Source organism: Populus trichocarpa, chromosome 5 (genome assembly GCF_000002775.5).
Source record: "Populus trichocarpa isolate Nisqually-1 chromosome 5, P.trichocarpa_v4.1, whole genome shotgun sequence".
Lineage (NCBI taxonomy): Eukaryota > Viridiplantae > Streptophyta > Magnoliopsida > Malpighiales > Salicaceae > Populus > Populus trichocarpa.
Genome location: NC_037289.2, coordinates 24271332 through 24297891, shown reverse-complemented (window position 1 = coordinate 24297891; position 26560 = coordinate 24271332). Strand labels below are relative to the sequence as shown.

General features: G+C 36.2%; 3 protein-coding genes across 3 annotated transcripts; 2 read left to right on the top strand and 1 right to left on the bottom strand.

The window, feature by feature from the left end:
- Positions 1-6837: 6837 nt before the first annotated feature.
- LOC18099702 (uncharacterized) lies at positions 6838-8181 on the top strand. The gene has a single exon (XM_006383705.3). The coding sequence runs from the start codon at positions 7200-7202 to the stop codon at positions 8025-8027; it is 828 nt and encodes a 275-aa protein (XP_006383767.3). The 5' UTR covers positions 6838-7199; the 3' UTR covers positions 8028-8181.
- Positions 8182-13629: 5448 nt separating this feature from the next.
- Positions 13630-14457, top strand: LOC127905367 (uncharacterized). Its single transcript, XM_052453227.1, has one exon. The coding sequence runs from the start codon at positions 13630-13632 to the stop codon at positions 14455-14457; it is 828 nt and encodes a 275-aa protein (XP_052309187.1).
- A 5884-nt stretch (positions 14458-20341) lies between these two features.
- Positions 20342-22042, bottom strand: LOC7494678 (cytokinin riboside 5'-monophosphate phosphoribohydrolase LOG5). The gene is made up of 7 exons (XM_002306933.4): positions 21834-22042; positions 21649-21746; positions 21513-21543; positions 21137-21236; positions 20974-21044; positions 20731-20874; positions 20342-20654 (listed from the first exon to the last, which is right to left on the bottom strand). The coding sequence occupies exons 1-7, from the start codon at positions 21954-21956 to the stop codon at positions 20556-20558; spliced, it is 666 nt and encodes a 221-aa protein (XP_002306969.1). The 5' UTR covers positions 21957-22042; the 3' UTR covers positions 20342-20555.
- Positions 22043-26560: the final 4518 nt, after the last annotated feature.

The window sequence follows — 26560 nt, the reverse complement described above, 5'->3', positions numbered from 1 at the left end:
AACACAGCAACACTGATTTCTTCAGATTCTCTTGTCAGACATGTTGGGAAATTCCAGAACTCAAACACACACAAATTTACGTGGTTCGGCAACTTGCCTACTCCACGGAGCTACTGTCTTGTATTAATCACTCAAAGAAACAATACAAACAAAGGAGGAGGAGAAAACTCTTCTCGACTCAACTCCACTCACACAAGCTCTCTCTGCTGTTCTCACTTCTCTTCTGTTCTCTCTGTGTTTTTACACTCACACACGCAGCTCTTCACTGAGCTTATATGTATACAAGATGGGAGTAAAGGGGCATAAATCATGCCTTGATTTATGCCCACCGTTTGTGTCCTCCACCATGTGCCAAGTGGGAGATTAAGTATTCCCACTTGCATATGGTGGGACATTGTTTGTCTCCACTAACTAACAATCTCCCACTTGGAGACAAACAATGAAATCATCATTTATCCTTGAAGACCAACTGAAGTTTTACACAACTTCAGTTTATCAAGTGTAACTCCTTTGGTTAACATGTCAGCTGGATTCTTGCTTCCACAGACCTTTTCTAGCATCAGTTGTTCATCGTCTAGCAATTGTCGGATGAAGTGATATTTGATCTGAATATGCTTCGTCCTGGAGTGAAAAGCTGGATTCTTGGCAAGGAAGATTGCACTCTGACTGTCGCTATACAAAGTACCTTTTCCATTCAACTTGCCCAATTCCTTCAGGAAACTCTGCAACCATACTATCTCTTTTGCAGATTCTGAGACTGCAACATATTCAGCTTCTGTTGTTGAAAGAGCAACGATCTTTTGCAAGGTAGAACTCCAGGAAACAGCAGTACCTCCTAGAGTATAAACATATCCTGTAGTGCTCTTTCTGCTATCAACATCTCCTGCTAGATCAGCATCTACAAAACCTTCAAGTTTCAAACCACCAGCTGTGAAACTAAGACAAGTTTCCGATGAACCTTTTAAGTACCTCATGATCCATTTGACCGCCTCCCAATGCTGCTTTCCAGGATTGCTCATATATCGGCTTACAACTCCCACTGCATGGGCAATGTCTGGTCTGGTACAGACCATAGCATACATCAAAGAGCCGATAGCTGAGGCGTATGGAATCTTATCCATGTATCCACTTTCTAGCTCAGTTTTTGGTGACTGATCTTTGCTGAGCTTGAAATGATTCCCCAGTGGTGTACTTACTGGTTTAGTATTATCCATACTAAACCTGCTGAGAACCTTCTTGACATACTCTATTTGTGAAAGCTTTAGTACGCCTTTGTCTTTATCTCTGAAGATTCTCATGCCAAGTATTTGTTTAGCAGCTCCCAGATCCTTCATTTCAAACTGTTTTGACAACTGCTGTTTCAGCTTATCAATCTCCTCAATGTTGGATCCTGCAATCAACATATCATCTACATATAATAGTAGAATGATGTAGGAGTTGTCAAAATGTTTGACATAGCAACAATGATCAGCTTGGCATCTTGTATATCCGGAACTGCACATGAAGTTGTCAAACTTCTTGTACCACTGTCTTGGAGCTTGCTTCAAACCGTATAGGCTTTTCTGTAGCTTGCAGACTTGATTCTCCTTTCCTTGCATTGCAAACCCCTCTGGCTGTTGCATATAAATATCTTCCTCCAAGTCACCATGAAGGAATGCTGTTTTTACATCTAACTGTTCAAGATGTAAATTTTCTGCAGCTACTATCCCCAGAACAACTCTGATTGTTGTGAGCTTCACAACTGGAGAAAATATCTCAGAGTAGTCAATGCCTTTCTTTTGTTGAAACCCTTTGACAACAAGTCTTGCCTTGAACCGTTTACTTCCGTCATGCTCAGTCTTCACTCTGTAAACCCACTTGTTTTGTAAAGCCTTCTTTCCTTCAGGCAGTGTGGTTAGCTCCCAAGTCTTGTTCTTCAGCAACGAACTCATCTCATCCTTCATGGCTAACTCCCACTTGCTTGAGTTTCCATCTTGTAAGGATTCTTCATAAGTTAGCGGTTCACCACCATCTGTCAACAAAATGTAATTCAGTAAAAGTGTGAACCGTTGCGGGGGCTTTATCGTCCTCGAAGACCTGCGAACAGCTGGTTCAATTTGCTCCGCTTCTTCTTGTGTAGTAGCGGGTACAGATATGCTTGAGTCTTCTTGTAAAGGCTCTTGATTGTTGTTCTGCTTAGTAACATCGGGAAGGCCTTCTAATCTTATGAATTCAGATCTTTGTGGACTTGTATCTGAATCAGTCATATCTGTTTCTGCACTTGATCTGTCTTTGTACAAAACTTTCTCATTGAAGATCACGTTCCTGCTTCTGATAATCTTTCTGTTCTGATCATCCCAGAACCGAAATCCAAATTCTTCATCTCCATAACCAATGAAGAAACATTTCTTGGATTTGGCTTCTAGCTTGTTGCGAGCATCAGAATCTATATGCACATAGGAAACACACCCAAAGACCTTTAAATGAGAGAGTTGTACCTCTTTTCCTCTCCATACTTCCTCGGGCAATTTGAACTCCAAAGGAACTGATGGTCCACGGTTGATCAAGTAAACTGCAGTATGAACTGCATCAGCCCAGAATGTTTGAGGTATCCCTGAATGCAACCTCATGCTTCTAGCTCGTTCATTGATGGTCCGGTTTATTCGTTCAGCAATGCCATTCTGTTGCGGTGTGCCTGGAACGGTCTTTTCCATTCTGATACCATTAACAACACAATACTCTTTGAAACCTCCATCAATGTATTCTCCTCCGTTATCGGATCTCAAGCATTTCAACTTCAGACCTGATTCAGTCTCAACCATAGCCTTCCACTTCTTGAATGTTTCAAACACATCAGATTTATTTTTCAGAAAGTAAACCCATACCTTCCTGCTGAAATCATCAATGAAAGTCACGTAATACCGAGAACCTCCAAGAGATGCTACTGGAGACGGTCCCCATAAATCTGTGTGTACCAGCTATAGCTTTCTTGGTCTTAAGGTCCTGCCAACCTTCAAGAAACTGAGCTTTTTCTGTTTTCCAAGAACACAGCTTTCACAAATGTCTAGATCGACATTTTTTAATTCTGCCAGCTTTCCCTTCGACTGAAGTATCTTCATCCCCTTTTGACTCATATGGCCGAGTCTACAGTGCCATAGATGTGCTTGATTTTCTGCTTCAGTAGAGGCAATAATGTCTGCAAATCTTGTGGTCATATACAGGGTGCCGGTTTTCTTTCCACGAGCCAAAACCATTGCTCCCTTTGATACCTTCCACATACCTCCAGAAAAAAAGGATTGAATGACCACTATCATCAAGTTGTCCGACCGAGATCAGCTTCTTCTTTAGATCAGGAACATGCCTTACATTTTGCAAGTTCCATATAGATCCATTCATTGTCTTGATTTGTACATCTCCTAAACCCACAATATCCAATGGTTGTCCATCGGCCAGATAGACTACACCGTGATCTCCAGCAATATAGTTTTGCATCATTTCATGGTGTGGTGTACAGTGAAATGAAGCACCAGAATCAAGAACCCAATCATCAACAGGACTATGCACAGCAAGAATCAAAGCATCTTGCACCTCATTTGTGGTAGCGTTTGCAGAGTCAGCTTCAGGTTTTTTCGGTTTTGTGCAATTCCTCATGAAATGACCAGGTTTGCCACAATTCCAACATTCAACCTGCTTTCTGGGTCCAAACTTGCTTTTACTTCTATATCTTGATTTTGATCTGCCTCTGGATAAGCCTCTATCATGTCTCCTCCCTCGAGTGTTGATGTTGAGAGCTGATCCTGAGCTTGAACTTTCACCCGAGTCTTTCCTTCGCACTTCTTCAGCCAAAATCAAGTCTCGAATGTCATCATACTTCAGTTTGGATTTTCCAGCTGAATTGCTCACGGCTGTCCTCATGCCTTCCCAACTGCTTGGAAGTGAAGCTAGCAAAATGAGTGCACGAATCTCATCATCAAACTCAATCTCAACAGATGATAATTGATTTGTGATGGTATTAAAGTTATTGAGGTGTTGTGTCACAGAAGTGTTTTCGACCATCTTCAAGTTGAACAACTTTTTCATCAGGTGCACTTTATTATTTGCTGATGGCTTCTCATACATCCCAGACAAGGCTTCCATCAATCTTGCAGTGGATCTTTCTTTCGTAACATTGTGAGCAACTCTTCTTGATAAGGATAACCGGACAATGCCCAGAACTTGTCTATCAAGAAGTAGCCAATCTTCTTCTTGCATATTTTCTGGTTTGCTCCCCAACAAGGGAAGATGAAGTTTCTTCCCATATAGATAATCCTCAATTTGCATTTTCCAGTATCCAAAATCTGTCCCGTCAAATTTTTCAATTCCAGCTGCTTTTATTTCATCTGCCATTTTTACTACTTCTTCGATTCGAATTTCCCAAATCTGACCTTACAGATGTGTCCGGAACAGCCGAAAACCTTGGAAATGACACTGAGATCACCCCAATCGGACTTCGGATGGCTCAGCTTTTAGCAATCAAAGTTTTGGATTAACGGACGGTGCAGATGCAGCCGCGTGTCAACCAGAGTACCGCCTGCGTCGCACCGGATCAAAACCTCAGTAGCGGTTCTGATGAAGTCACGTGTCAGCAGATTAGGTCCTGCGTCACACCGTATCAAAACTCAGTAACGGTTATGATTAAGCCACGTGTCAGCAGATGATGGCCTGAGTCACACTGGATCAATACTCAATAGTGGTCCTGATTTAACCACGTGTCAACTGATTAGATCCTGCGTAGTACTGGATCAAAACCCCTCAACGGTTATGATGTAGCCACGTGTCAGAATATCAGCTTCTGCGACACATCGGAACAAAACTCAGAGATGACGTGGCAGGTGACGTGGCAGGTGACGCGGACGGTGGCCGTACGGATGTGATGACGTGGCGGGTCAGCCCGACCCGTTTTGCAGAATCCGGGCGAAGATGGAGCGTGGCGCGCGTACGGCGCGTTGGTGCGCGTGGGCAGTCTGGACGTAGGCGCGTGTGGGCGCGTGCGGGCATGCAGGACGTCGGTTCTTCGCCGGGTTTTCAAAAGTGGATTCGTCCGGTTGTCCTCTACACGATGGTATGTTCAAAAACACGTTTGGAGAACTTTGATTTTTGAGTTTGGATCAAACACCCTCTTTGTCAAGAACAAGCTCTGATACCAGTTGTTGGAAAATTCCAGAACTCAAACACACACAAATTTACGTGGTTCGGCAACTTGCCTACTCCACGGAGCTACTGTCTTGTATTAATCACTCAAAGAAACAATACAAACAAAGGAGGAGGAGAAAACTCTTCTCGACTCAACTCCACTCACACAAGCTCTCTCTGCTGTTCTCACTTCTCTTCTGTTCTCTCTGTGTTTTTACACTTACACACGCAGCTCTTCACTGAGCTTATATGTATACAAGATGGGAGTAAAGGGGCATAAATCATGCCTTGATTTATGCCCACCGTTTGTGTCCTCCACCATGTGCCAAGTGGGAGATTAGGTATTCCCACTTGCATATGGTGGGACATTGTTTGTCTCCACTAACTAACAAGACACGCCAAGATGGTTTCTTTGTCCAAGGTTGGCTATGTGCACTTTTCTCCATTGTCATCGAGTATCTGAAGGACTTGAAGATCACTTGCTTCAGTTTTTAACTAACCATATATGCTTCAATGTTCATTGGAGAGGGCTTGGTAGGAGAGTGACGATTGAAGAAAATCGTCCACGCACTAGTATAAAGTCTTGAGGCCACTCGATCTTTGGCAGGTTGATGAGGATGTTTCTTGTGATGATCTCAACATTTCCAACTGCAACTTGATACTCTGAGCCAGGGGATGGGATTCTGAAGCCAAGCTGATGGAGCGAAAATGGCAAGCAGCTATAGAGCTCCAACAAAGGCATCCATCTTCCCTTAAGAAGAAGAAAGCCTCCATCAGTGGGATATGTAATGTAGGTCCAACTTCAAAGTCGTTCAAGCCAACTCCTCTTGCACCTATTATATACCGAACAGAGTCGCAATTCAGATTCCATCATTCCAGGCTTGCATCACTGTCATGCGTTGCATTTTCCGACAGCGGCCGGCTTTCTCTCATCATTGCTATGATTCAAGATGAGTGCTTCCTATAAGATAATCCTAATATTAACATATGTGCCAATGAATCCTCGACAGAAAAATTTTCATTACATCAGAATCCATTTGACTTTGAGCTAGAATGCTGTGAAATTCACAGACCATCTCATAATACATTGCTGTTCCTGAGGCAAACTTGACAAGCCATTGCTACGAACACTATTTTCTAATGTTAATGAAATGAATAAAAATCAGTTATTCAGATCCCTGACAAAATTGTTTCATGCTTCATTGCCATGACACCCTGCGTAAGGATATGAATCAAATAAAATATATATGCGCACAAGTGGATGGCACCCATATCTTCAACACACATAATTATCTTGCTCGAGCTTCTGTACAGAACAAAAAGGATCGTGAGGCTCGGGAATAGCTCCAATTGATAGACCTGGTGGGGAGCATCTGGAATCTTGACAGGCCATTATTTGCATGTGAATTTGGCACAGAGGTGCACGTGTGATATAGCTCAACAAAACATGAAATGTATTTGTTAATGATGCACATATGTGATAATTACAAGCTGGTTGGCATGTGATCGAGCAAGATCCACCTATTTCGCTATACGTGTTTCATCTTTAATCTAGTCTGTACAGGTTAGTCGATACCCTACTGTAGAGCAGCATGTCCAAGAAGCAGGAAACAATTATGTCAGACTTGTATCATGTTAACAGTATTTTGATTACCATAACATTTTAATATCATGAAGAGCTCCAAAATCTTTATTGCGAGATTAGATCTGTACATTTCACATGATGAGATTCCTGATAAATTATTCATACGGTGTGATGATCGTATTCCTGTCTGGGTTGCAAGGAGGCATGCTACTATTATTTTAAAAATATTAACAGTTGAGATTATTTTATTAGCATTATGCTTCCTGAACTACAACAATGATGAGAGAGAGCCGCGTTGTTAGAAAAAGGCCACATGACAGCAAATGCAAGTATGGATGCATGCATTTCTTAATGTTATTTCCTATTGTCTATATAATAGACCCATGAGAGATGCCTTGAACAACATCTCCCAAGCTCAATTGTATCAACATCAATAACCAGCGTTCTTCTGCTAAAGGATAAGATGGCTGCTTGCCACATTCGCTCTATCAGCTTGCCCTCAAGATCTCACCCTCTAAATGTCAGCGTAGAAGATCAATTGGACAGGTTGAGATCATCAGAAACAACTTCTACTTCAGTTTACCACAAATTGAGTGGCCTCAAAGTCTTGTATGAGTGTGTTGAGGATTTTCTTCAGTTGCCATTAACACAACAAACCCTCTCCAATGAACAACAAAAAGAAAGGGGAGAAGAGGTGTCGAGTGGATCTCTGCTCTTGTTGGACATGTGCAGCACAACTAGAGATGTTTTTTCATCAATTAAGGAGTGCTTGCAGGAACTTGAATCATCTCTCAGGAGGAGAAAAGGTGGAGAATCTGGATTCGCAAGTGAAGTTGAAGCTTATATTATGTCCAGGAAACAATTAGATAAAACAATCCGCAAATGCTTCAAAAATTTGAAGAGCATGGAGAAGAACATCACTTCAGCAGTCGATGCAGTCAGCCTGCTGACAGAAGTAAAAGAAATCAGCCTCGGGATTTTCCAATCTCTCTTGTCCATGGTTTCTCAGACAAAGGCAAGATCAAGCTCCCATGGCTGGTCTGTCGTTTCAAAACTATTTCCATCCAAACGTGTATCATGCGAAGCTGAACTCAATGAATTCAAAAAGATAGACGCCGAATTGCTTGTCCTGAAATCGAGCAAAGACATCAATTCAGTACAAGTGCAAAATGCATTGAAAGGACTGGAGGCATTAGAGTCAAACATTCAGGAAGCAGTGGAGGAGTTGGAGGCTGTTTACAGGAGATTACTGAAAACCAGAGTTACCATTCTCAACATTCTCAGCCACTAGTTGATGCTCTTCTCAAGATGGAGCAGCTTTGCTTTCACTGCCCTTCAATACAATTTTGCAAGACAATTTTGCCATAGTTGTAAATATATAGAAATAGTCAAGTGTACGAAGATCACTATGAACATAATACAATGCAATAACAATTATCTTAAAACATGTTCCATCCATCTCTCTCCTTTAATATCTTGTCATGAAAATTTACACTTCCTTGAGAAATCATCAGAACCTGGATCCAATTCTTATCTCGTCTCTCAGTGATCATTACTGTCCTTTATTGAAAAATACATCTCATTTTTTATCAGTCATATGGACATTTATGTTGGCTAGAAAAGGAAAAATAGAAGGCAAAGTCTTTTCAGAATAAATCTCATCTATACCTTTTCAACTCTAGTCTAATTGGCAAGAAATTCAGCCGTGTACAGGTGCAAAATATATTGATGGGACTGAAGGTCTTGCAGTGTAGCATTCAGTATATCATTCATGGTTGCAGTTGGTTTTAAAAGTGATTTTTACTTACAAATATATTAAAATAATATTTTTTTAATTTTTTTAAAATAATTTTTAAAATTAGCACATCAAAATAATCTAAAAACACCAAAAAATATTAATTTGAAGCAAAGAAAAAAATTAAATTTTTTTAAATTTTTTCAAAAGTGCTTTTGAAACATAAAAACAAACAGGGTCTAAATCAGTATAAATGATTTTTTTTATTAAATTACTTTAAATATTAGCTATGTTGATATATTAATTCATAATCCGAGTGATAAGGGAATTTTTAGCATGTATATTTTCTACTATTTATGCTTGATTTTGAAATATTTTGAATGTGTTGCACAAGTTAATTAAAATTTTGGATTCCTTTTTGAACTATTGATCACGTGAAAAATTAATATATTTTCAGATACTAGATTACTGAGTAGGCAGAATCCGATAGTAAAACCGAACATTGATTGATTTTGGGCTGCAAAGGAAGCTAAACAACCCAGTTCCAGGCGTTTGTCACTATTTTCAAACATCTTAGATAAAGATCTACAAAACATATGAAGGACATGGAACTCAGTTTTGCTGTTCGAAGCCCAAAGAACGAGTCAAAAAACAGGGATTGAATTAGACCCGAACTTCCTGCATTCCAAATGTTGTCTCGGGTTATGGCCCATATCTCAAGTCTCAGAGGTCCAAAAATTGCAAGATTAGTTTCATTGGAAAGAAGATTTTATTTTCTACAATTTCTCCAGAAATAGAGATCTTTGAATTCACACGTTTCCTACCTCAAACCTGGCCCGCAATATCCGGATAGGAAAATAATACAAAACAGGGGTTCATTGCATAGAGAAATTTTCTTCTTTACATTGGGGGGTAAAAAGGCCAGAATACCCGTTTGTTTGCTAGAAAGTAGTTTCTTTTTGGAAAGTGAATTATTTTTCGATGTTTGGTAGTGTAATGAAAAATAAGTTGGTAAACACTTTCTAGTGTTTGGTTATGTCATGGAAAATGAGCTGAAAAATAACTTATTAATGTTTTATTTTCTCAAGTTTATTAAAATAATGAGGAACAAATCTTACAAATTAAAAAGTTGAATGAGGATGAAATTGAAAAAAAAATATAATTTCATAAATTATCTCAAATAAAATAAATAATAATCAAAATAATAGAAATCAAATCTAAAAAATAAAATAAAAATGAAAGATGAAGAAATTAAAATAATAATAATTAACATTTCATAAATTATTTCAAATAAAATAAGTAACAATCAAAAGAATGAGACCAAATTTGATAGATAAAAACTTTCAATAAGAAAATGATAAGAGAAAAGCAAATATAAATTATAAAAATAAGGACCAAAGTTAATATAAAAATTAAATGAAATTGAAAAATAAATATTCAAAACAAAATATATAGCAATCAAAAGTTTGAGGGCCAAATTTGATATAATCAGCAAATAATATGACATTTCTAAATTTTCCACAACTTCCAGAAAGTGTTTTCCGCCCAAATTTTCCAGGAAAACACTTTCCTGGAAACCAAGCCAAATTTTTCTTTGACTTGAAAGTGTTTTCCGTTGACCAACTTTCCTAATGGCAAACAAACACAGGAAAGTTTGGAAAGTGATTTCCCGGAAACCACTTTCCGGAAAACAAACATGGTCTAAAAGAAAAAAACATGGGTTCAGCGAGGAGACATAGAGAGACCTTAGAATACACCAAAAAGAGGAGAGGAGGCAACATAAAGGAGGATAAAAAAAAACAGAGAAAAACAAGGGTTGAAAATCAGAATTGATTGGAAGACACCTAGCTACTTTTATGTCACTCTCTGCTTTTAAGTGATGTTCATTGTATCAAGTTTGTTTCTCTTTAATTTAACTATGGAGTAGACTTTTATTCTGGGATTTTTTATGTAACCTTACTATGAATATGTGAACAATTTCTTTGATTGTTATTGAGTATTTCATTTTATGTTTAATGCTTGTGTATGTTTGGCCAACATCTACATGATTTGGAATTCAATTTGAGATTGAAAAGTGATAATTTTTGTAGCTATTGCTTGAAATACCTTAAAAAATCCATAGGATAGAGATATCCTAGAAACTTTTGTAATTGTTAAAGGTTTTACAGTACTTAATAAATTTCGACAAGTTTAAAAATTTCGTAGAGTATATGAAGTTTGCTTATCGAAATAATTCATTGATACTCGAGAGAGATTAGTGTTTAAATTAAAAAACCTGATTATCAACGCTAGGAGTAATTAATTCAATTGAGATAGTTCACATAGGAATAGTTACGGTAAGTCAGAAATCCTAGAACCAGTAGAATTGAATTCAATAATATTTAATCAGTTGGTTGTTTGTTTTTAATCATTAATTTTTGTTTCGTAAACTATCTCATTCGATTCCTCAAATAGATCATAATTTAAAAGATTTTGGTAATTAATAGTAATTTTTACAAATCCTCATGGAATGATATTCTACTTATTATTTTATTACTTGTTACGATTCATGCACTTGCAAAATTAATCAACACCGAGTAATTAGAACATGCTAGGTTAATTTTAAAGAATTTTATTAAATTTAATTTTTTGAAACAACATCTTTTTGAATTAATCGGTCACTCGAGCCCTTAGCCCGATTAAACCTGAGTTGGGTATGCCAGGCATGCTTTTATTTTGGCAGGGGAAGAACCAACAGGATTCCCAACAACTTTGGAAAGACATGCCAGTCCTGAAAAGCCATAAAACTGAGACTGGGACAGAAGCAGAAGTTGCATATCATATCCCAGTTACGCAAAGACGGTTTAGAATCTCTTTATCAGTGTGTTGATCAGATTGGGTGAATTTATCTTAGGACTAAATATTAGCAAAAAAAAAAAAAAAACACTAAGCTTACATTCCTTCATACTGTTTCAAGATAATAGTAATGAAGAATTCATTTATCCAAAAAAGAATAGCAGTGTTCATATGGAGACAGAGAGAGAACGAAAGAGAGGGAAGGCAACATTTGAGATTAAACAATCCAAGTATATTGCGTGTTTTTCTTTGTATTTGTTATATATACTGTCAGATGATAACAATGTACAGATGGTTAGCTGACAGGAAAAAAAAAAACTGTCCCCAAGAGGAAGTTAATGATCTAGTGATTGAGAATGTTCAGAAGAGAGACTCTTGTATTAACTAGTAGTCTGTAGACAGATTCCAACTCCTCTTCTACTTCCTGAATGCTCCAATGAAATGCCCCCAAAATTTTCAATGCATTTTGGACTTGTAGAAAACTAATGTCTTTGCTTGATTTCAAAGCAAGCAATTCAGCATCGATCATCTCTGCTTAATTGGCATCAACTACACGTTTGGACTTCAACAGACCAGCTGCCACTTCCCTTTAATTTTGTTGACAGAGAAACGGAAGTTAAGAGGGATGCGAACACAGCAACACTGATTTCTTCAGATTCTCTTGTCAGACACGCCAAGATGGTTTCTTTGTCCAAGGTTGGCTATGTGCACTTTTCTCCATTGTCATCGAGTATCTGAAGGACTTGAAGATCACTTGCTTCAGTTTTTAACTAACCATATATGCTTCAATGTTCATTGGAGAGGGCTTGGTAGGAGAGTGACGATTGAAGAAAATCGTCCACGCACTAGTATAAAGTCTTGAGGCCACTCGATCTTTGGCAGGTTGATGAGGATGTTTCTTGTGATGATCTCAACATTTCCAACTGCAACTTGATACTCTGAGCCAGGGGATGGGATTCTGAAGCCAAGCTGATGGAGCGAAAATGGCAAGCAGCTATAGAGCTCCAACAAAGGCATCCATCTTCCCTTAAGAAGAAGAAAGCCTCCATCAGTGGGATATGTAATGTAGGTCCAACTTCAAAGTCGTTCAAGCCAACTCCTCTTGCACCTATTATATACCGAACAGAGTCGCAATTCAGATTCCATCATTCCAGGCTTGCATCACTGTCATGCGTTGCATTTTCCGACAGCGGCCGGCTTTCTCTCATCATTGCTATGATTCAAGATGAGTGCTTCCTATAAGATAATCCTAATATTAACATATGTGCCAATGAATCCTCGACAGAAAAATTTTCATTACATCAGAATCCATTTGACTTTGAGCTAGAATGCTGTGAAATTCACAGACCATCTCATAATACATTGCTGTTCCTGAGGCAAACTTGACAAGCCATTGCTACGAACACTATTTTCTAATGTTAATGAAATGAATAAAAATCAGTTATTCAGATCCCTGACAAAATTGTTTCATGCTTCATTGCCATGACACCCTGCGTAAGGATATGAATCAAATAAAATATATATGCGCACAAGTGGATGGCACCCATATCTTCAACACACATAATTATCTTGCTCGAGCTTCTGTACAGAACAAAAAGGATCGTGAGGCTCGGGAATAGCTCCAATTGATAGACCTGGTGGGGAGCATCTGGAATCTTGACAGGCCATTATTTGCATGTGAATTTGGCACAGAGGTGCACGTGTGATATAGCTCAACAAAACATGAAATGTATTTGTTAATGATGCACATATGTGATAATTACAAGCTGGTTGGCATGTGATCGAGCAAGATCCACCTATTTCGCTATACGTGTTTCATCTTTAATCTAGTCTGTACAGGTTAGTCGATACCCTACTGTAGAGCAGCATGTCCAAGAAGCAGGAAACAATTATGTCAGACTTGTATCATGTTAACAGTATTTTGATTACCATAACATTTTAATATCATGAAGAGCTCCAAAATCTTTATTGCGAGATTAGATCTGTACATTTCACATGATGAGATTCCTGATAAATTATTCATACGGTGTGATGATCGTATTCCTGTCTGGGTTGCAAGGAGGCATGCTACTATTATTTTAAAAATATTAACAGTTGAGATTATTTTATTAGCATTATGCTTCCTGAACTACAACAATGATGAGAGAGAGCCGCGTTGTTAGAAAAAGGCCACATGACAGCAAATGCAAGTATGGATGCATGCATTTCTTAATGTTATTTCCTATTGTCTATATAATAGACCCATGAGAGATGCCTTGAACAACATCTCCCAAGCTCAATTGTATCAACATCAATAACCAGCGTTCTTCTGCTAAAGGATAAGATGGCTGCTTGCCACATTCGCTCTATCAGCTTGCCCTCAAGATCTCACCCTCTAAATGTCAGCGTAGAAGATCAATTGGACAGGTTGAGATCATCAGAAACAACTTCTACTTCAGTTTACCACAAATTGAGTGGCCTCAAAGTCTTGTATGAGTGTGTTGAGGATTTTCTTCAGTTGCCATTAACACAACAAACCCTCTCCAATGAACAACAAAAAGAAAGGGGAGAAGAGGTGTTGAGTGGATCTCTGCTCTTGTTGGACATGTGCAGCACAACTAGAGATGTTTTTTCATCAATTAAGGAGTGCTTGCAGGAACTTGAATCATCTCTCAGGAGGAGAAAAGGTGGAGAATCTGGATTCGCAAGTGAAGTTGAAGCTTATATTATGTCCAGGAAACAATTAGATAAAACAATCCGCAAATGCTTCAAAAATTTGAAGAGCATGGAGAAGAACATCACTTCAGCAGTCGATGCAGTCAGCCTGCTGACAGAAGTAAAAGAAATCAGCCTCGGGATTTTCCAATCTCTCTTGTCCATGGTTTCTCAGACAAAGGCAAGATCAAGCTCCCATGGCTGGTCTGTCGTTTCAAAACTATTTCCATCCAAACGTGTATCATGCGAAGCTGAACTCAATGAATTCAAAAAGATAGACGCCGAATTGCTTGTCCTGAAATCGAGCAAAGACATCAATTCAGTACAAGTGCAAAATGCATTGAAAGGACTGGAGGCATTAGAGTCAAACATTCAGGAAGCAGTGGAGGAGTTGGAGGCTGTTTACAGGAGATTACTGAAAACCAGAGTTACCATTCTCAACATTCTCAGCCACTAGTTGATGCTCTTCTCAAGATGGAGCAGCTTTGCTTTCACTGTCCTTCAATATAATTTTGCAAGACAATTTTGCCATAGTTGTAAATATATAGAAATAGACAACTGTAAAAATACCAATATGAATTACCATACCTTTGATCTAAATTGCTCGTGGCTCTCTCTTCTCCCATGTCTTGTCTTCAAAATCTTAACAGTTAATTTATTTATCCATAAAAAAATGTTACTTGTTTAATTATTTGTAGCAGATTGTTAATGGGAAAAATTGAAGCCAGTTCTTGTTGTATTGAATAGATTAATTAATGCAACCTGGGTTCCTGTCCTAATTTCTTATTGACGCTAACTTGTACAGCCTAGATAATTGCTTTTGCTCTTTGCAGTTTTCCATAGAAAATGGCCGTCATCCACTGGAACGTGTCCTGAGAAGTGTTTTCAAAGCAGATTGAGCAAGCTTAATGACCTGAACTTGCACTTGTTCATTACAAAACTGGACTTGTTTAGCTTCAATCAAGAGATACCATATAGACATGGTTATAAGACACGATTCAGATCTAAGTTGCGGGTTGCTTGGCTCAACCTGCGGGTTGACGGACAACCCTTTGTTTTTCAAAATCAGATCGTTTTGATTAAAAATTAAATCTGATTAGGCATAAAACTCATAATCAAGAATATACCTTAGAATTCGCCTCCATTTTCTTAAAATCCGGTTCTGCCATGGAGAACTACTCGTTTAATGCATGAAATATTTTTGGAATTGACTTTGGAAAAGAATATTCTTAAAATTCGCCTACTTTTTCCAGGTACAGTTCGTTATACGAAGGAAGGGATAATCATAGAATTCTAAGAACTTTATCCAAAAAAACCCTTCACCCCTCTCTCCCATCGGATTCAAAGAACCTCAGATTTGAAATATAGGGTTATGATAAAGATAAGGAGAGAGAAAAATGTTGGTTGTTCCTGTCGGAATTATTAGCCTTAGAGTCGTACGATTACACCTAGACATCACAAACCATAGATGGGTCCATACATGGCAATTGATTGACTACTCCATATTTGGCCAAACAGTGAACCTTTTTGGTGAATTAGCACCCAGCAAATGTAGCCTTCAGGTTCGATGAGTCACGGTCGGTGTAACTATTTGGGTCTTAGACCTCGAGTCTACATGGATCAATGTAGGCCATAATCCAATGTTACGGGACAATATCGTACAGTACAAAATTACTAACAGAGGGCGAGGGGACCGTGGTCCACCCTATGGCTAGTACTCCTAGCCTTTAAGTTGGTCCTATTCTAGGAACCATTACTATGTCACACCTTTTAAAAAGATGTTGAAAGGGCCTTAGCACCAACCAGAAGAAAATCGAAGGGTGGCCAACTTGTCAAACCATGTGCCGTTAATATTTGAGCACTTGGACTAATAAACGACTGATTCATATATACTACCAATTGACTTGGAGTGGAGAACCATATCTAGTTTGACAAGGCAAATTAAAGAAAGTTGAGAGATTAGGTATACGTCTTTTATGTACCCAACAGGTCCATTTGAAGGTGACGATGATTGCAAGAACCATGTTATGCCAATCAAATTCAGGCTAAGGATAATCCAATAACAACCTAATTTATGTATTTAAAGAGAATTTTTGCTAGAGAATTTGTTCTCTCTTCTCCTCTTTTCCTTCCCCTACCGTGACTTTTCTCCCAAAAATAATAAGGAATTTAGTTATATCTAAACTTGTGTTTTTGGGTTTTAAGAAGGGTTGAAGAAGTAGGTAAGTATTATGATCCCTTTTTTAGTTGTTTTTCTATTTGGGATGTGATAGTTGATGGATTAAAGAAATGTTTTAGAATTTATATGATATTTAGTATATTGATTTGATATATGATGACTTAGGAGGTGTAATTGATGTTTATGGTGTTAATTTTGGCTTAAAACAAACTAATTGAGGGATTTGAATTTTTTTTAAAACTGGCAAATTGAGATTTTAGAATCCAGATCAACCGGTTGGTCTAAACTAGCCGATTAATTGGCTTGATGTTGTCGATTGACCGGATGGTTTGAACCGGCCATCCGGTTAGCTTGAGGCGGTTGTCAACCTATTGGTCTTTTCGATCGAATGGTTGACTGAGCAGTGGGGTTCAATCGGTTCTTTTAAGTTCGGTTAGATTGGGACATGTTTAGAATCAATTAGGTGGATCTATTTTGGATTTATATTTACATTTTGGTCTCAAATCTTATAGTTGTAATCTTTTAGGTTAACTGTTTCAAGTCATTTTTTAGTGTTTTTTCATATCCGTTATAGGTTTTGCTTATGTTCCTCCTAGCAATCATTAGTAATTCCTAGTTCTACATCTGTTTGTCTTTTACCTTCATTTTTCGAGTAAGTGGGATAATTTTTAATATGCATGTGACATAAATAAGTTATATATGTTGATTATATGATAAATACGTATAACATTCTTGAATATATATATATATATATATATATATATATATATATATATATATATATATATATGTTGATTTATTATCAAGTACTCATCAGTCTCTTGAATATATATTTGTATTATGTTGAATTAAATCATATTCGATATAACATTCAGTTGCTTTAATAATTATACGAATATCTATTATGTCTTAATATCTTACTTGTCAAAAACTTTATACTAATAAAAAGTAGTTAGTCTTTGTACACATTATCTATGCATAGCCAGCCGGTGAGAGAGGCACCAACTTGTGTGTAACTAATCATCTCATGGTGTTTTGTTCTGGTAACCTTAGTGTTTCATATGTTATCTGACATGTATTCTACTACCATATGCTAATATGCTTAGTACGCATGTATATATAAGATATATACGACTTACAACTTATAATATCTAAGATGTATATTAAATGTTATTCACTCACTGAGTTGGTTGAACTCACCCCTCCTTTTTTATTATTATTTACAAATCCTTAGCTTCTATTAGTATGTTGATTTTGTTGAGAGTTCTTGCTTTTGATTGGTATGACTTGCTTGTTTCCGCGAGACTTTCCATCTTATTTATTTTTATTTAATGTTTTAGATGCTCCACTATTATACTGTTTTTATTCAAGTTTAGATTTATTTTAAAAGGTTGGATTTTATTTAACGTAATAAGTGTTTTAAATTATTAATTATTTTTACTGGTTTTGAGAATTATTTGAAAGTTTATGAAATGTTGTGTGATTCTATATAATCTGATTTATGATATGTATGTTATGAGGCTTAGCGTAGGTTAGGTGTCCTTAGAGAACCACTCCTATGTTGCCAATTATGGACCCGAAGTTTGGGTTGTGACAATGATAAAGAGGGACCATTATAGAAACTGTGTTGAACCATTTAATGAATTAATATTTCTTCATGCTTATTAGTCAATAAAGGTACTCTCTTTTTATTAAAGGGTTCACATTTTAAGTGGCTTTCAAAGTCAGGGAAGTTATGAGTGTGTGTGCGCATGAGACTATACATATCTTAAAATTATGGTAGTTTTATGATATAACATGTATCAATTAGGTCTCTCGTATGTGAGCTAGCCTGCAAGACTGTTTGCAGGTTACCCTAATTTCAAGGATAGACTTCTCAAATTAAGAAGTTGTGAGTATAATTTTAAATTAAGTTTAGTTTGGAAGCTCGAATTGAGAAGTTTGATAATCAAAACTTGATCTGGATTAAATTTATAATTAGATCAAATAAGATATTAATTCAATAAAATATGGTTGACCTAACGTGTGTTTTAGTAATTCATTTGACTTCATCAAACTTGATTAAGTGAATACCAAAGAATTTTTAGAAAATAAAAGACAATATTGTTTTAATAAAAATATTGATTCAACTATAATGTCATCCAAACCCTTTTTCTAATTCAATCTTGAATCACATCTAGAATTGTGAAAATGTGTATATAATTACATAAAGTTGTTCTTGAATAGTTTTTTTTTTTTTTCACTGCATCAAAGAAGTGAACTTGGTTTTAATACATTAACTAAAAACATGTTTGGCAGTGTGGTTGCGGGTGCTTTTCAAATAATTTTTCGTGCCAAAATGCATGCCAATGATTTTTTTTATTTTTTAAAAATTATTTTTGACATCAGCACATCAAAACGATCCAAAACATATAAACCATATTAAATTTTAATAAAAAAAATTAAATTTTTTGGAAACGCAGCCGCGTTCCCATACGTTCCCTAACTGTTGTGTAACCCGCGTTTCTGTCACGGGTTGAATAAAACATTTTTTAAAGAAAAAGATTATGCTCAATTGATAAAAGCGTGTTTTAAATAAGGAAAACAAACAATATCGCTTGGCAGTCCACGTTCCAGGGATCCAATGGGTGACTTGTATTCTTGAAGTAGCTTAGACACCTACTTCTAGCTGGCGTCCTTAGCAGGTGCATGTACTAGCTAGCTAATCTATGGTGTAGAAGTAGACTAGTGATGGACGGACGTGTGAGCCCAATTAAAGTTATCAGAGTTGTGGACCGTTCATAATTAGCCGGACTGTCTTCTCACCGTTGTTGAAAGAGATGTTTTGAGTTTGTGGGGAGCGATCATCGACTCCTGTCCTTGTTTTGATCTCTACGGCACGAGTTATGTTTCCGGTGGTAACATGCTCTTGTTTCTTAGATGATGAAGTCATGCATGAGCAAATAATACTTGTACAGATAAGGCTGATGACAAGGGATTTGTAAACCCAAGAATGCTTGGCAATTTCTTGGAGTTAGGGAGGATACAAAACGCTGTCGTGGTAGCTCGCATGATCCATTTACATTATGGCCTGATTGAATAAGAATCGATGAGAGTGATGTGAAAGAATTGTATGAATAATGATTTTCAAGGTAAAAAGCTTTCTAAATTTAAAACATGTTTAAATTTAAATATTATCTCAATTTAAAATAAAGTCAAAATTTATTTCATATTATTATCTAGCAAATGAATCTCACTATGTCGTGTGTTTTAGAAGGAAAAAAAAAGTTTTTTTCTTAAAAAAAAAAAGAGGGTAATTATAACATATCTCGAAACAAAAGAATCTATCAGAAGCTTCAAAGGAAGCAATTAAATAAGAAGGGGAGTAACTTTCAATATTAAGCTACCGAATATCAAAAAACATTATTGGATAAAAAAATTAAAAAGTCTTTAGACAAAACAAAAGAAAAGCTTTTTATGTGTGTGCCAATACATTGGGGCTTTTGTTATTGTGCTGTAACCAAGTAATCAATACTTGTTTTATATAATTCTGAGGGGATGTAACTCACTGGTCAGATTTTAGATTTGCTTTTTAAAGATCACCAGTTCAAGTCTTACAAACCTCATAGTCACTTGAGATTTACATAATCGATAACTTCAGGGCCCGTGGAATTAGTTAAGGTACGCGCAAGCTGACCTAGACACCCACATTAATAAAAAAAAAATTTGTTTTACATGACTTATGATTGAATTTCTTAAGAAAATTATGTTAGTGGATGACTAAATCAATTTAAAAAGATGTTTTGTTTTGTTTTATTTAATAAAATAAAATTAAAATTCGTTTAGCCGAGTTCTAGTTAATTATATTTTACATGATTAATATTTTTCCTAGTTAACCTTAAAATGTATATCGAGAAAGAAGATTTTTAAATGGAATCACCGGCCGGACCGAGTTTAACAATTGTGAGTTGGCCTTTGTAATAAGTTCTGATGGGTCAACCATCCGTACGGCCTCATGAACAATCGCACAGCATGTACATTCCTAATTATCACTGTACACGCATACAACAGTAGAGCAGAGCGCAGCACCATGACAGGCATGCGAGAGAGAATAAAAGGCTGCTTTTTTTGCTTTTTTTCTACGTTTTTTTTTTTTGTTCTTTGCATTTTCTTACACAGAAGATTTATCTGAAAGAAGACAGCATTTGCCAATTTCTTTCAGAACACAATAAAACTAAAGACTAGCTACCAGATTAATATTTCATTTTTTCTGGCATGGAAATTCTCCTCTTCCTTTCTAGACCAATACATACAAAATTGAAAAGGAGAAAGCCCTACATAATTTTAATAAAATCCTAAAAAAAACAAAAAACTTTTCATATGGTTAATTTCTGCCATTAACGAGCAATTTCAGTTTGCAAAGATGCATTGAGCTCCATTTGTTCTGCCTCCCACTTAGCCTTGGCAACAACTCCATCATGCACAGGCACATATTCCTGCCAAATAAAGTAAAAAAATTGGAAAAAAAAAAAAACACAAATCAACCAAAAGGATGTGATCACAAGAACCCACCTCAAGTTTCTGAACAAGCTCTTTGGGACTTGGGGCAGAGACAATAATACTACGCTGAGATGGCATGATGAACCCATCATCCACTGCCTTGTCTATAAAAGTCAGCAGGTAATTGTAGTATCCATCCACGTTAAGCAAACCCACCTGTATATGTCAAGAACTAAGTTAGGAATTGACCTTCGAGCATAACAAAACTTTCTTAATTTGAATCTTATCCAAGGTTAAGACATGAAGTAGCTTTACAGGCTTGTCGTGGATGCCAAGTTGGGCCCATGTAATGACCTCCAATAACTCCTCCAAGGTTCCATACCCACCTAGTTTAATTAATATAATATAATATTAACACATAACCATCAGGAAAAAAAAAAAAAACATTATTTGAGAGAGAAAGAGAGAGATCAGGTACCTGGTAAGGCAATGAAACAGTCAGAATTGCGGGCCATCTCAGCTTTTCTTTGATGCATGTCCGCTACTGGCCTGACCTCCCCCACTGTTTCTCCTGTTAGCTGCACATAACCAAAAACAAAGCATTTAATCATGTCTTGATTAGTAAATTAATTAAGGCTATGTTTTGTTTCTGTAGTGTTCAGTACTGGTGCTGCCGGCTGTGTTTTGTCTTGGTTATAAACTTGAAAATGTTTGGTTAATCATCGCGTTCATGAACTTACTTTTTTTAAATCATTAAATCACAACCACAGGAGCTATTACGATGACAAACACACACCAAGAACAACTAGAGACAATCGTTTCTATACATGGATTAAGAATCCTAATCTGCTTACCTCTTTGTTCATCAGAGTTTTAGGGATGACTCTGTAGGAGAAAGCAACCAAAGACATAGCAATACAGATCAGTACTCGAACAAGAAAATGAAATTATGTGGACAAGAAAGCATGCACCGTAGCTATTCATAATTACCCTATTACATGTCCTCCCCCACGATGGACCTCTTGAGACACTAGCCCCATCAATCCAACACTTCCTCCGCCATAAACAAGATCCAACCTCCTTGACACCTTCACATGGAATCGAAGCAAACTCAATATTTCTGGACTTACAAGACTAAATAAGATCGAGAAAGTAAGGTTTTTGAATTGCTATACCAGTTCTTGGCCAAGTTCAAGAGCAGCATCACGATAACAATCCCTTTTGCCTTTACTGCTACCACAAAACACACAAACTCTTTTAAATCTTGATGATTTCACCGCTACTTTACCATCCTCCATCTCTTGGCTCTCTTGTGTTTTCTCTTCTTATTGTATATTTTTCACCAAAAAAGGGAGGACGACGCGATTATGCCAAAAGAGAAAGATGGATCAGCTCCATATATAGACATATCCAAAGGGGGAAAAGGAGAGCAGGATACTTTTGGGCACCCCTGGAATCCTGTTACGCCACGTGTACATAACCCGGAAATATTTGCTTTATCACCAAATATCGCCGACACGATACACTCAGTCCTTCCCGGTAGATTCTTTAGTCCACTAGTTTCGGCCCACGTGCACTCTATTGCCAGCTTAGCAAGGACGTAGTCCATAGCATGGACAAGACCTTGAGAAATTATTGAAAATTAGAATACTATACTTCCTGTCTCGTGACCCACCTACATTAAATTTTTATTAATTCAACAATGAGAATGAATGGTATCAGTAATAATTTTGTATTGGTAGTACAGAAATTTTTTTGGTCCTGAGACTTGGGTAAAGTTTGGAATCATTTTTTATTTATTTTTCAGAGATTAAATTCATCAAAATATGTAAGGTTGAAAAAATTTATCAGAGATACAATGATATGTAACGTATATATATAGAAACAACATTAAAGAATAAAAAAAATAAATAATATAAAATTCTATTGAATAAGATCACTACAAAAAAACACTAATTTAAAATTTTATTATTAAATATTTTCTATTTGTATAAATTTTTTTGTTTAAAAAATTTATAACTCGAATAAATCCAAAATACTAATTTAAATAAGAGTCTTATCAGAACAGGACAAACAGTTCTATATAAACTAAGAAATCAAAAAAGAAAAAAAAAAGCAACAAAACAAGCCCAAATAACACCTTTTGATCCTAATTGGAAGGCCTTTTATACCTTGGCTTATAGTCAATGGACTCTCAAATAAAACTAGTCATTTAAAATCTTGGTTAAATTTGAATACAATTCAATAATTAAATCGAAAATTATAGATTTTTTTATCAGATTGATCACTCAACAATATAAGTCTCTTTTTTAGCTACACCATGTCTCATGAATCCATAAATAACCATGTCAGGTAATCCATATGGTCTAGTAATAACATATTCATAATTGATTTATAAAAACTATTAATACTGTCCGTTTGAATTTTTACTAATGCGGTAAAAAAAAATTCATGAGCAAACACACACCCATGATATGCTCTTGAGATTTAATTTGCAAAAACAATTTGAAAAATGCTCAAAAGTACAGAATACTTGATGGCTAATTAATGTTTGGTTGAACCATCTAGGTGGTGGTCCAGTAATAAGAATTTGGGATCAAGAGGTTTACTCCCTCTGTGGTCTCAAGTTCGAGCCATGTGGTTGCTCATGTGATGGCCACTGGAGACTTACATGGTCGTTAACTTCAGGGCCCGTGGGATTAGTCGAGGTGCGCGCAAGCTGACCCAGATACCTACGTTAAACTAAAAAAAAAAATGTTTGGTTGTAATTAGCTGATGGGTAATCAAATTTGGTTTGGTTCTAACCAGGTTGAGTTGCATGTCTGGCCGAATTAATTAATAATTAATTAAGTATCGGGGTTTATATTATATTCAATATAATGTTGTGAGGAATTGAAATGGGAGAATTTATCCATTAAAAATGGACAGTTCACATAAGGCGTTTTGCCATGTGCATATATTCTGAGCAAAGGACGGCTCTGGAGTTTTCAGCTAGACTAGGGATGCAAAAGCAACACAACATTATTGATTACACACACGAGAATTTATAACCACTGTGAGTAGCCTTTCCCTCCTCTTTTGACTATTATTAATCTTATCCAATCTCACACGTGTATTCTTATACACGTAGGATGATTATTGAATTCCTTGTCTGGTCCTGGTGGTCTTCAGTTAAACAAGTTACAGTTAATTTAATCAAACTGTACGTTAACTTGTAATTTGATTGGCTGTAGCAAAGGCAACCCAGGAACCGCTGGAGCAGGAGGGATCTTAAGAGACAACTTGGGTACATGGTGTAAGGGTTTCGCTATTAATACAAGTATTTGTTCATTAGACAAGGCATAATTGTAGGCTGTTATTACTAGTTTGAAACTAGCCTGGTCTCTTGAACTCAGACGGGTCATTTTAGAATTAAATTCTTCATTGATGATTCAGCTAATTACAAGGTTAACTGTTAAGATAGATACAAATCATATCCTAGTTATGAAAGCACGAGAGCTTATAGCCAAGAACTGGAAGGTTCGAACTCAGCATGGATTTAGAAAGGCTAACGCAGCAACAGATTGATTAGCAAATTATGATCTTATTAAAAACCCAATTAATAAAGATAATTGAATTATTCAGAATCCATCATCAGGGTTGTTTTTGACCTTGTATTATGATTTTATTAGATTCACTCTTTCTCAAGTATGACACAAGGACAGATATCAACCGATCGATCTTCAAAGCCCGCGTGCCGTGCCCAAAAAACAGTTCGAAACCAAAAACTTAAGCCATATCGTTCTTCCCGAGGAATCAATCTGTTAAAGGCTGCTGCCTGCAATGAATTAGCATTTAGCCCTCTCTGTTCACCGACAGTGTAAAACTAAGCAAAATTTGTCTACCTAACAAACAAGGTATGCTCGCCTTTCATTAATTACTGTACTGTGCATTAAATCCAGAAACTGTAATAATGCTTACGTGAGCACAGGAGCAAAGGTTGAAAAATTGAAAATCCAAATGACTTTAATTGTAATTATTTAATTGGGCATGGAAATAATAATGCTATCTCTGTCTCTGCCAGGGATGTGCTCTCAAAAGTGATGGCCGGAATAATTGTCAATTGATGCCATGGCATGCCACTGATCTTCCTAAATAATCACTATTATTAAAACTGACCTAATTTGGTGAGTAAATCCCATCACCCATCATCCCAACTTTTAAACGGTGGTAGAGTTTTTGAATTAAATAGGGGGTGAAAATTAACCTGAATTACCTTATAAAAATTAAATTTTATTTTAAAAAAATATTAAAATAGTATTATTTTAAATTAATATGATTCAATTACTAGCATATAACATAAGCTAAACTAGTATTGGAAGCGATTGGATTTAATAATTTTATCATGAATTGATTATAACAAATTCTTTTATATTTTCTTTTAAATTAGTTTAAACTTTAATTTTGTTTTGAAAACCTACAGTGTTTTTCTTTTTATTTTTCTTTTTATGAATGCCTACTGTGTGTATTGGAAATTAAAATGGGACTGTATTCATTACCCCCTTATATTTAAGAGTCTTCTCGGCTTGAGAATGGACGAATAGCTATACAAATTGTGAATTCCAGCAGAGACGAATCCAGGGGACAGTGATGGCACTGACCCCGAGGTTAAAATTCTCGCCCCCTCACTGATATTAATAGAGCATATTTTGTCCCCTTTCCTTGTAGAATTTCAATTTAGTCCCTGAAAAGTGAAAATTGAATCCTTTTCCCCTTAAAAACCTTTTTTCCTTAATAAGTTTAACCCTCTAAATACAGAAAATTGGCTCTCCCTCTTAAGCGATGACCAATCCGGTCCTCTATTCTCAAGAACATTCTAGTTGGATTTTTAAGAATAAGATTTATTTATATTTTGTTTCTAAGAGAGATATTTAAATATTTTCCCTCTATTTTCTTGTAGGAAAAAAAAAACTTTCCCTCTTAGTTTCAGTGTGATCTTGGATTCACTCTTGAATTCTGATATTATATTAGCGTGTTTGGCTTGGAGATATGATGGTTTTTTTTCAAAAGTACAACACCTTTTAAGTATAAACCGCATTTTCAAAAACTAAAAAAACATGTTTTGTATTAAAAAAAAAACACAAATTATCTCTCATCCAACACACACTAAATAGATTTTCTTGCAAACTAATTATTCTAATGATTAAAACTCTAAAACAATTTATTTAAGGGTATGTTTCTTTGTGCGGTCAAGCACGCAGATAAAATTAAAGATACAAGATAATTATTGTATACACTAACTTTAATCATCATTCTAACCAAACGACTAAAGTGGGATATATAGGAGCAATAAATATTCTGCTTTTCAAACTAATTATTCATCATAGTCCGTTTACTTTTCAATTTTAATATTTGCATCTTCAGCTATAGTCTCCTTTTTGTATCCCTTGTTCAAAAGAAAAAAGAAAAAAAAAAGAAAAAAGAAAAAGAAAGTCAACGTTTTTTTGCCATCAATGCCAAATGGGGTTGGAAGACAAGGGCCTACAAGGTGAGTGGAGTATGGCTGTTATAGGAGTGGATGGCATTAAGGATGCTCGGAGTTGTTGGATCGTCGTGTATCTTTCAAACTCTTTGAATTTTGTTGCTATTCATGAGCTTTGACGATGCCCTTTGCCAATGTACGTACTATGTAATAAGATATTGTTTGGTAATTTAGTGCAACGGGTTTTTTTATTAAAAGTATTTCAAAATTAATTATATAAATATGTTAAAATTATTAAAAATCATTTAAAGCATTAATTTAATATTTTTTCAGATGAAAATACAATTTAAAAACATTTTAAAAATTAAAAACTAACACGATACATATACCTTGCAGCAACTAATAGACAATCCAATAACTAGAATTGAAATGGATTTTTAA